Source organism: Squalius cephalus (assembly GCF_949319135.1).
Source record: "Squalius cephalus genome assembly, chromosome: 8".
NCBI classification, from domain to species: Eukaryota; Metazoa; Chordata; class Actinopteri; order Cypriniformes; family Leuciscidae; genus Squalius; species Squalius cephalus.
In genome coordinates, this window is record NC_137129.1 from 961,095 (window position 1) to 973,594 (window position 12,500).

Below are 12,500 nucleotides of genomic sequence, written 5' to 3' on the forward strand. Positions count from 1 at the left end.
AACTTTGATGCTGGCTTGACAAAGCCTTGTCTGAAAAATTTAATTGGCTTTCAAAAGCTTAAAGTTCAAAGATTTAACTCAAAATATGGTAATAGCATGTTCTAGCACATTGCTAACATGTTTTAACAAGCTGCTAACATGTTTCCATTTTTTAGCATGATTTAGTACAATGCTAACATGTTTCTAGCACTCTGCTAGCATGATTAAGGACATTGCTAACATGAGTTGATTGCTAGCATGATTTAACACATTGCTGTTTAGCATTTTGCTAACATGATTTAACATATTGCTAGCATATTTTACTTGTTGTTGTCATGATTAGCACATAGCTACCATGTTGTGGCTAGAATGATTTACAAATTTGTTAAACTGTTTAACATTGTTAGCATGATTTAGCATGTTGCTGCAGTCAATACTTGTATCCCTTAAAACTCATATTTGATCACCAAAATGACATATTTAAACATTTTCCCTTTAAAAAAATGTCTTCATGCCTTAAAATATCTTGAATGTAACTCGACACCCTTGCCTCATTTAGTATGCGCGGTTCTATGAATATGCAAATGAGCCCCGCCTCCACTCACTGACTCCGCTCAGAGATCCACTGGTTGACGATCACACGTTGATCTGATTGGTTACAAGGTAGTTTGTGACGCCAGAAACACCAGCGATTTCAAAGCGTGTTTTTGAGACTGTCTTTGGTTCACTGCAGTTTTAAGGAGGAAATACTCAGCAATGCTGTCGACTTATGAACTTACACATGCTTTGTCTTAAAGGGGGGGTGAAATGCTCATTTTCACTCAATCTCCTGTTAATCTTGAGTACCTATAGAGTAGTATTGCATCCTTCATATCTCCAAAAAGTCTTTAGTTTTATTAGTTTCTTTAGTTTAAAGATAGGCTGTACCGAGTCTTTCCGAAAAAACCCGAGCGTCTGGAGGCGGGCCGTGTGGGCGAAGCCAGAGTCATAGAGAGAATCCGTCGATCTGGGCTTTGTTTATAAAACATTCATCGTCGAAATGCAGGGAACAAACAGTCTACACAACTACACAACAATCTGCATCCACTGTTCCTAACGCTGGGTTCTTTGGGAAGCTTTCCCTCACATCCAAAAACACACATTGGAGACACTAGGCAGCGCTGCCGATGATTTCCTGTTGATGTGCGCGGTCTCGCTCTCCTCTGGTCGACGTGCTCGCGGGAGCGCTTTTCCGGGAGAAATGCTCATATAAGGAGTTCCACTCTGGTCTACGTCATTAGATCCACGGTCGAAAAAAAACCAGCCGAAACTTGTACCAACCCGGAAGTAAGATTTTCGGCACAGAAATTCTCCGTTATTCGTCCAAAATATTTTTTAAAAACTTTGGCCATGTTATGCATGAGAATCCATCTCTTTAACACTGTAAACAACTCTGAATACATGAAACACCATTGTACCCCCCCTTTAAAGCATATTAAAAACACCACATAGACACATAAACAACATTAAACGCTGGATTTTCTCTAAATCTAGTTTTCTCTTTGAATGAAGGTGATTTCTCTGACTCCACTGACTGATATTTGTTTTTGTTTTAAGCACAAACTCACTTCATATCTTCATTCATTTGCTTCTCCAGTGAATGCATCTTAACTTAAGAATAATAAAAAACAAGACAGAAATACTGAGAAAGAACAAATGGCTTTACACTGTAAATTATGCTTTGTTCTTTTTTTAATTCCTAAAATGATACATTTAATAGTATTTTATTGTACAATTACATGAAACACAAGGTTAGATTTACAGTTTTCCCTCATATATACGAACAAATCCTCTCATGTCTGGAGTGAGGAAAGGGTTTCCAGCTGAAGAACTGTGGAAGTGTGAGAACGGGATCTGAACTCTTCTGTTCATCCCTCAGGGTCAGAGGTCAGAGGTCATCTCCCGCTCTCTCCTGTAATGAGGGCGTCGCATTAACAAGCACTAATTGGATGCATTTCCCAGTTCTTCCCAAACCTGAAGGTCGGACACGGAGGATGAGAGGAGACTGAGCTGTTAGCGCTATTCCTCTTCTTTTTATTGATGTTGGAATATTAATTTTATAAAAGTTTGAGTTTGAATAATGACTAAACTGACCAGGATCTTAGTCAGCTGTTCTGGCCTGACCTTGGACAATTATGATAATAGTGTTGAATATGGACATGCGCACACTGCCCTCTAGTGGCAAACACGGGCAGCGCAGGCGCACATGCACTTATACAGTAGACAACATCTGAAGTGGATCAAAGTTCATCAGAGTTGTCCAAGACAAGAACGGGTGTTGATCAAAATTCATGTATAACTTTGATGAACGATTTTGATCCACTTCACATGTTGAATACTGTATATTTATTTACACTGCCGTTCAAAAGTTTTGGATCGGTAAGATTTGTAATGTTTTTAAAAGTCTCTTCTGCTCATCAAAGCTGCAGTTATTTACCAAAAATACAGTAAAAACAGTGAAATAATATTATAATGTAAATCAGCTGTTGTCTATGTGAATATACAGTAAAGTGTAATTTATTCCTGTGATCAAAGCTGAATGTTCAGCATCATTACTCCAGTCTTCAGTGTCACATGATCCTTCAGAAATCACTCTAATATGAAGACTGCAGTAATGTGTAAGTGATCACAGGTATAAATTCAATTTTAAAATATATAAAAATAGAAAATAGTTATTTTAAATCGTCATAATATTTAACAATTTTACTTCTTTTTTGTATTTTTAATCAGATAAATGCAGCAAATAATTGTGTAAAATAATATTATAACATTAACAATATTTATTAATATTAATAAATATTTATTATTTGTAATAATAAATGTCATATATTATATTTTATTATGTAATAAAGAAATGTAAGAAATAATAATAAAAAATATTTCAGATATTTAGTATTACCTGATTAATAATATTTGTATCATGTTTTCTCTTGAACTGTGCAGACTCTGGTTGTGTGAACGAACGGTACACCATCACAGAGAGTTTGAGCACATCCCAGTGATTCTGGAAACAGTTGAGTTTCCGAGAACAATCTAAACATCCATATGCAAAATTATTCAACCTCCAAAAGTTTATAACTCAACTTCAGCACATACATAAACTTAATGTGCACATGAACCACAACTAAAGCTGTACGAAGAGTCATTATAGAGGAAAACTACATCCGGTCAAGATCATTCTGAAACTAACCGGTTTAAGATTTAAGAGAAAGTATATTCAACTTTTGTGTCCCACAGAACGTGTGTGTGTGTGTGTGTGTGTGTGTGTGTGTGTGTGTGTGTGTGTGTGCGTGTGTGTGACTGAAGAGATGAACAGCATAATTCAGGCATTCACAATCTAGAGATCATCAATACTGTAGAAATATAGAGCTTTAGGTTATTAATAAACACTGAAAACTCTCGTGTTTATATCAGTGAAGGACAGGAATATTAACTTACATTAGTCTTTGCTATCAGACTTTTGTTGGTGTGTAACTCTTCTTAAGAGCTTGAAGCGCCCGGTTAGCTTATACTCACATGTGATATAAATAAATGCTTGTGAGTGTTTGGTGAAGCCTCTCGAGGCTGGTGTAAAGAAGCAGGAGAAGCGGGGATGAGGATCACGGCCTTTTAGAGTCATATTTACAAAAACATGTTACAACACAGATGATGATGGCTAGAACTAATCTTATTTACATTTACCTTTTAAAAGATCATAGCAAAGAAACTACAGCACATGAAAACATGAAGGAAAAAAGGAGTAAAATCCACAGATGGTTATAAAACAAGGATAAAACGGGGGTGCACACTTCCACACACAGCGCTGAGGGAGAGTTCACTTCGCTGATCCGCAGAGAGTCGTGAGGCGATTCTGCATGAGAAAGAACAACATGTGCTGTGAGTTCAGCAGTTTACAGGAGGTGTTCACACTCAATCTGACAGGGTTTCTGCAGGTGTTATAAAGAGACCATTATAAAGACATTAAGAGCCAGTAAAGGAACAGAAGGGAACAGTGTGTGTGTTCTCTAAACGTCCAGAGAGAAATCAGCAACACACACTTTGAAAACACAATACGCCTCTAATCGCTCTGGAACATGCAGATCTCTTCTACTGTACCTTCAGCTAGAGCTCGTTCTCCAGCACAAATATCTCAACATTCTCAGACAACACATTTACTGCACACTAGGGCTGAACGATTAATTGCATTTGCGATAATATCGCGATATGATGAAATGCGATTTTTTTTAACCGCAAAGCTGCGATTACAGTCTGGTCATGTGACACGCGAGAGTAAACCAGTCTGCACTGCAGATGAAGCATCAACTTGGCACGCTACGCATATAGGCCTGGCTACAGGAAATAACAGTTTATGTTTAATTTATATGATATTGTGTTATAGATTCTCTCCAACGATTCTGTATCGATTAAGATAATTTCAGATTTATGTCTGAGCTTAGTTTTAAACACATATACGTGATGACGCGTGTGCTTTATAAACAACCATATTCTGCTTCCTTCTAATTCCTCTGTCACACACACACACACACCTTACGAGAAATAATCTTTAATAAAGTTCGGAAAAGTTTAAGCGAATTACAAGAACATTCACAGGCTTCATTGCACAAGATATGAGATACGCGCGGTCTGCGTGATGTTACTCTTGTAGAGCGCGGTCTCGCCCGCCGACATTTTACTCACAAATGTTCTTCGAAGGAATCATATGTCTTGGAATGCAGTTGGCTTATATACAGGGTTTCTGCAGGTTTCAGTAAGTCAAATTTAAGACCTTTTTAAGACATTTTAAGACCATAAAGATTGAAATTTAAGACCTACACGACGCATTATCCAAGTTAGATAGATAGTTACCTCAGGATCATTAGAGTATCTATCTATCTATCTATCTATCTATCTATCTATCTATCTATCTATCTATCTATCTATCTATCTATCTATCTATCTATCTATCTATCTATCTATCTATCTATCTATCTATCTATCTATCTATCTATCTATCTATCTAGGATTAGCTGATGTGTGTGTGTGTTTTTTTTTATAGAAAATTGTACTTTTGCATATTATACTGTAAAAACACAATTATTGTTGATTTTAGTTGATCATAACTAGAGGGGAAATGATGAGATGATTAAAGTGACCAAAATTATCACGGTTATCACAGAATCCTGTTCAAAAAGTACTAATACAACAGAATGAAGTCAATTCAACAAGTTTTATGTCGAAAAATAGCAAATAACAAATTGATTAGCATCAATATGCACTTTTTGTTTACGTAAACATTAAAATACCATTAAAAGTGATGGCCAGATTTTAAAAGAGTGTCTTGCAACATGTTATCTACTAACATGTACAAGTTCAAATAAAGTTTGACAAAAAAGGTTTTATACAAAGATAAACCTCATATTTCAGCCTTTAAATAATTTTTTTATAAAATGAATGAGTCAAAAAAGATAAATTACTGACATTTACACATTAGCTTATATTTATTAGTAGTGTTTGGGTGCGCCCCCATCCTTCATGTTGACTGACCTTTCAATGTTGTTATGGAAAGGGGTGATTGGTTGGTTCCTGTCACATGACCTGAATGTTTGCGGCACTCTGAAAAGTTTAGATTTTTCTCATCTCGTTGCGCCTGGTAAAAAAATGAGTGCGTCGCTTCAATTATGAGCACGCTTGCCCGCGCGCCTACATTTGAACAAACTTGAGCGCGCAAAAGACGCGATATGTGAACGGCCTCTGGCGAGCTAGCTCATATCAAGCCACGAGCGACTGGTAGCACGCGAGCGACGTGTTGGAGACCCCTGCTCTAGGGCTCCGCTTTGTAGGCTACAACTCCATACTTTTTTGCTACTTTGTAATACTCACGTGCGCTTTGCGAAGAGCGTTTGAGCATGCGGCTGTGAGCGACTCCGTCTACATGGTTAAATGTACTTGCATTTCAAAATGCTTTTATGACGCGAAATTAATGTGACAGTCAGTTATATCTTATGTTATTAAACAGACAGAACAAACCACATCTTATAATTTCAAAAGAGATGAAAACATTCAGACAGCCTACTCTTAAATACTTGAATACCCCTCTTTGTTATTTGTTTTGAAGCTATATTTGTTAAAATTATTAACATGTAATTGTATTAATTTAGTTTTTTAATGTGTAATTATTATAAGTAGGTCTACTTATAATTATGTAATTAAATATTTTAAGTTTTATTAATAAGATCAATTAAAGAAAAAAATTTGATCGGCTCATGAGGCGCCTAAAGATTCCCTTCCCTATTTTACAATGATTTATTGCTTGTTTTTGTTGAATAATAGAAAAGATAAAAGATCTTAAAAACATAATAGCATATTAAATCGCAATCGCAATATTGGTAAAACTAAATCGCAATTAGATTATTTTCCAAAATCGTTCAGCCCTACTGCAGACGCAAAATTATAACAAATGAATTTGTGAAATTTAGTGAGTCGGTGATTAAAACAGAACAAACATCGATCCGAGAGCTCAGAAATATCTTCATAACTCAAAGGGAAGTTGATAACTCTGACAGATATCATCAGCTCGTGTGTGTTTTCTGCTAAAAACATTCACATCCACACCAGGTAAATGTATGTTTCTTGATTTAAAGATGCCTAGATACTTGTATTGAAAAATAAGATGAAAATACTGAGGAAGATGCACATTTTTTGCAGAGCATGCAGCATTTAATGCCACGATGACCGTGAGTTTCAGACTTCTGCTCTGATTTCAGCCTTTAATGATGTAGTTAGAGTGACTTAAGCCCCACAGAAACCCAGTTCCCCGTGTTCTGGTGGTGCGAGGCGTACCTGCAGGGTTCTGATGCTCTGCAGGGCTTTCTCATCCAGCCGGCTCAGATCTACAGAGTCCATCTCACTGGCCAGCAGCTGAACACACTGAAACAGCAACACAGACACAGTTTCATTTAATGCCACGGCAGCATCTACGGCTATTTTCATGGCAAAAAGTGCATTACAAAAATACAAATATCATATAAATAAACATCAAAATCATAAACAATAAAACCAAGCAAACAAACACGGTTAACTTCAAATTCAAGGACTTTCCAGGTCCAAAACCCTCAAACTCAAGGATTAATGTTGGGGACACATATCAAGAGAGAGCAAGGTTACCTTACACAGTTACAGTTTTCATGTGTCAAACTATGCAAAAAATATTTTTTGCATTTATTGTTGGCCATATATGACAGATCTGATCTTCTATTTGTGGTATTTCTGTTTTGCATATTCGGTACATCCTCCTAAACTGTGTATTCAAATGATCTGATCGTTTGCACGACTGTTGAGACGAGCTTATGCTCATGTAACCAGCCTATTTTTGCAATGTTTCATGGTGTGTGTGTGTGTGTGTGTGTGTGTGTGTGTGTGTGTGTGTGTGTGTGTGTGTGTGTGTGTGTGTGTGTGTGTGTAACGTTGAGGTTCCACCGTAGTAGTTTTGTGAACGTCATGGCAACGCACAACACAAAGCACCTCAAAGCGGGAAACACTTGACGCAACACGTAAATGCGCGTAACTAACGGTAATCAAGCAAGCTAGTGCGCATAGGCCAGGAAGTGTTGGTGGAATAACACATTAGCGGACCGGAGCGAATACGGAATTTTTTCCAGAAAACTTCCTGCACAAAATAAATTCGAGCGGTTTCCAGGACCTGTGTCTGAGTGCGTTTACTTTCAAGAACTTTCCAGGGCCTTGAAATCTTTTTTTCCAGATTCACAAACTTTCAAGGACCCGCGGGAACCCTGTCTTACACAATTACTTTTTTTAAATTAACATGATAAAAAACAAAACCTTTTCAGGCATAATCTTACTAAAGTCCTTGAGTGAAATACCGTCATAAAAGAGCATTCTGTGTGAGACCCAGGACAGACACCATGAAGAAGAGGAGGAGATGGTGTCACGCTGGCGTTCATACACTCGATTTACAGAAGACCTCGACAGTGAGTTACCCGTGTCGAGTGACCGGCGAAACACTGGAAGTGGAGCGTCCCACAGACGAGAACACATGAACCGCATCATTACACCGGTTTCTAAGGCTGAAACCATTTAAAATCATAATATAGCACAGTGCTATTGTGAAATCACAAAGGCTGCGATTCAGTTAAATATATGGTGCTGTTTTTCCACAGAGAAGCACGACGCTTTATTTACATGTGTGAGATCACTAGGGCTGCCCCCAAATAGTCGACTAAACGTTAGTCGATATGAAGAGGGCTTGGATGAATACATTTTCATTAGTCGGTTAGTCGCAAAAAAAATCACGTGAAAAAATTACGCAATCAGGGGCTGAGCAGTCAGTGTATGACATGACATCAAAGCAACGAGAGATCAACGAGATCTCGTGCCTCGCGGTATACCAAAGCGCACTTTATATATGTACAGACCCCTCGTTTTTTCCAAGCGCGTCCGCTTCGCATCTAGAAAAACATCTCAAATTTTCAGAATGCCGCAAGCGCACCGTAGGTCACGTGACAACTGTAACGGAGAGTGCAGCTGATGGTTGCTTAGCAACGACAGACGCCTCCAGAGCGCAACCGCCCTAGCCCTTTCGAAAAAGGAGAACGCGGCGCGCCTAGCGTTTTCTACGCGTTTTTAGGCGCGATATGTGAACGGCGCCTTAAACGCCTCCACTGTGTCCCTTCCACATCCACTCCATCAGAGCGCATCTTTTCAAAGGCCGGCTTCATTGTGATCAAGTCGAGAAGCTCCCTTCTTCCCAACAATGTGGACAAGCTGGTGTTCCTCTCACATAATATGAAAAAAATAAAATCGAATTGAAAGCTTAGGTAAGAATGCTTAATTTCCTTTTTGTAGTGTTTCTGTTTGCTATCCGTTAGGCTATATATATATATATATATATATATATATATATAAAAAAACAGGTATTTTTATAACGGGTAGGCTATACAAATAAATAAATACATATTTTTATTTATTCGTTTTTATATAATGCAGAAGTTGTTTTTTATTCTGTAAGAAAAATTAGTCTGTTTGCAATTTGTTGTTTCAGGTCAAGACTCATCCGTCGTCTTAATGGCAGTTTGCGGCTTTGCTCTGATATTTTTGCTCTGATATTCTTTAAATTATTTGTTCCACATTTTGTCTTAAATATAGTTGTTCTAAACAATTTAATCAAATACTTAGGCTGTTGATTTGTTTGCCGCCTTCTTTTTTATTCTAAGTTTTGGCGTTGTGCGATGTGCCATGTGCATTTATTAAATTGTTCGTTTTTGTTAATTTTCCTTTTGAACAATATAAAAATTATATTAATTTTCCACTGTATTTTTATACCAAACAGCGTTTTTGCTACAGTATTTTTTTATTTTATTTTATTTTTTGCCTTGTTTTGTACTAGGCCTAAGTTACTAATGAGTTTATTTAATTTATTTTAAAGAACGAATTTTAGTTTATTTTATTCAAAACTGTTTTTTTTTTTTTTGACATGTAACTGTTACAGTTTGTATTTTTGATAATAAATTATTAAAATGCACAGACAGTCTGATTGCTGTTTTTATGTTATAATTAGCCTAACGTTCCGGCCACTGATTTTTGTGTCCGTAAGCGCTGTATACTTTAAACGCTTTACTATTCTGTTTTAAGCGCTTAATTTTCATTTTGAACGCGCTAATATCATGCTTTAGCATTTTCTGTCATATGGAAGTGTTAAACTTCAACTTGGACTATACCTTTCCTTGTATATACGCAAGTTTTTATATTAATATCATAAATGAACGATTATTCGACTAATCGCTAAAATGCAGGAGTGTTAGTCGACTAAGAATATCTTTAGTCGGGGGCAGCCCTAGAGATCACATACTCCTCAGCTCGATCACAGTAACACACTCACAGTAACACTGCTCACACACACTCACAGCAAACGCTGCTCACACACACTCACAGCAAACACTGCTCACACACACTCACAGCAAACACTGCTCACACACACTCACAGTAAACACTGCTCACACACACTCACAGTAAACACTGCTCACACACACTCACAGTAAACACTGCTCACACACACTCACAGTAAACACTGCTCACACACTCACAGTAAACACTGCTCACACACTCACAGTAAACACTGCTCACACACACTCAGTCTCTGCATGTGATGTGTGTTTAGGTTTCCAATAACGTGCGTTTGAGAACGCAAAGTCTGATGCGGTTTGTGTTTCATAGTGTCACTGTTATCATTTATAGGCGTTTCTCAAACTCCATCTCTGCGTGCTGTGAGTGTGTGTTGCTTATAACGCTCCTCTGGGAACGCAGTGTGTGAACGCCACTTCACCAGATTCATAACATCAGTCATTAATAAATCTACGCTGTTGTTCACTTGGATTTATTTTTATCTCCACGATTTTTTATCTCGACTCCTCTTCACGAGCACTGACCTCTCCGTTTCCCAGCGGGACACTGATGACCACGTCTTCTCCACCGCCAGCGATAGGAGACCCGTTGACCGACATGCTGTAGATCTTCTCCCGGTGACGCGCAAGCCTCAATCCTGGAGTCTTCGGCAATCTGACACACAAAACACATTAAACACTAGAGCTTCAGATCTGCGTTCTGATCCAGAGAGAGCAGAGTCAGGAAACGGTCTTTAACCCACAGTCTCATTATAATCTCACAATCATGCAGATCATCACAGAAGCCCTGGAATAAAGGTTTACACTGATGTTTACAGTAGCGATCAAAATAGAGTAAATCACCTTTTGAAAGTAACTTGACGCTTCAAATAAAGATTGTATCAATTTCATCGTTACACCAGTAGGTGGCGACAAGTGACTGTTTGTCATTGAATCATTCATTCAAGAGATTCGTATAAAAACACTGATTCATCCAGTTATGAAACAAGTGAGAGTCATTGAATCATTCACTCAATCTGATTTAAAAAAAAAAAAAAAATTTATAATTAAGTATTTTAATTAGATATTTTGAAAATAGACTGCAGTAATTACACCAGTAGGTGGCGACAAGTGACTTAAATGTGTTTGTCATTGAATCATTCACTCAAAAGATTCATTCAAAAAAGCTGATTCAACTAGTAATGAAACAATTCTTCATGAGTGTAAGGAAAGTCCAGCGATTACAATCAAAGCCGCGTAACGTGCAGCCACTGACCTCGGGTCGAAGCGCGGCGTGATGAGCGGCGTGGAGCCGATGACCGAAGACTCGAGGAAACTCCTCGCAGGAGTGATCAGAGGCTTCCTCGTAGATCTGCGAACACAGAGCAGACGGACTGACACACCACTGGCGTCGGGAGTAAAGCGGGAGGATGGTGTGGTGTGTTTACCTCTGGATGGTGTTGCTCTGCTTGCTGATGGAGAGAGCTTTGGCCTTCTTGGATGTTGAAGGCGCCTTCTTTGAGGCTTTCTTCTGCATTACACACATTAAAGAGAGAGAGTTAGGCTTCTGTACACAAACCGCTTCCTTAAACGCAAATAACTGTAGTGTAAACAGTAAATGCACTCGGGAGGGAAGCGCCATGAGTTTGATTCCTAGGGAATGCAAGAACTGATAAAAAGTAGACCTTGAATTCATGTGTCAAATGCATAAATATAAGCGTACACTTTCATATTAAGGGTGTCACGATTTCGATTTTAAATCGAAATCGATCGAAATTAATGCTCAATCTCGATTATCGAATCAAAAAATGGAATCGTCGATGCTGTCACGCCCCCATGTCACGTCAGCTCGGCTTTCCAAGCGAAAGAAAAAAACACACGTGTTGAAGTGCTGCCAACTCTCACGCATTCACCGTGAGACACACGCAATTGACACTTTTCACACGCTCTCACGCACAGAAAAATCGCGAAGCAAAGAGGACACGGAGACCGACAGACTAGAGCAGGTTACTTTATGATATAAAAAAATCTCAGCTCTCAGATTCTGTCAATTTTATTACGATATTCAAACAATAAATACCGTTTTGGCGCTTGTAAATGTTACGTGACAGATCCCTAGCGCACGTGAAGATGCGATGATCGATCTCTAGCTAATAGTAAAGAAAAACACGAACAATGTTGAAAGATACAGTACAACTTACCGAAATGTATATTCCTCATACATAATATCGATCAGTGTTTTTCATCAGCGTGAAGAGGTCAATATAACAGCTGGAGAACAATTATGTCACATTTACCTCAGGAAAGCCATTTAATGACCATAATGTAGGCTATAGCACTTAGTTGGCAAGAAAAAAATAGCTATAGAGAGTATTAGGGGTGGGCGATATCTCGATATTTACGATATATCGAGATATTTTTTAAACTCGATATGGATTGACATATCGTATATATCGATATATTGTTTATATTTAATTCTGATTTCGCCACTTTGCTTGTTTGCCTTCTCTCTGCTGTGCTCGCCCTCCTCCGCCTCCTTGCTTTTGTTCCCCCTCCCCTCGCGTGTTGTCTCATTCAACAAAGTCCCCCGAGTCCGGTCAGGCACAT

At 38.2% G+C, this 12,500-nt stretch overlaps 1 protein-coding gene across 2 annotated transcripts in view; it reads right to left on the reverse strand.

Moving 5' to 3' along the window:
- Positions 1-3,407: 3,407 nt before the first annotated feature.
- cdca8 (cell division cycle associated 8) overlaps positions 3,408-12,500 on the reverse strand; it is a 14,143-nt gene continuing 5,050 nt past the window's right edge. Inside the window, exons 7-11 of one of the 2 annotated variants that reach the window (XM_079878903.1) lie at positions 11,342-11,424; positions 11,170-11,265; positions 10,440-10,569; positions 6,838-6,924; positions 3,408-3,868 (exon numbers count right to left, since the gene is read on the reverse strand). In XM_079878903.1, coding sequence (XP_079735029.1) covers positions 3,833-3,868; positions 6,838-6,924; positions 10,440-10,569; positions 11,170-11,265; positions 11,342-11,424 — 432 coding nt within the window. In that variant the 3' untranslated portion in view covers positions 3,408-3,832. The remainder of the gene's footprint in view (positions 3,869-6,837; positions 6,925-10,439; positions 10,570-11,169; positions 11,266-11,341; positions 11,425-12,500) is intronic. The other variant, XM_079878902.1, reaches the window with a different exon arrangement.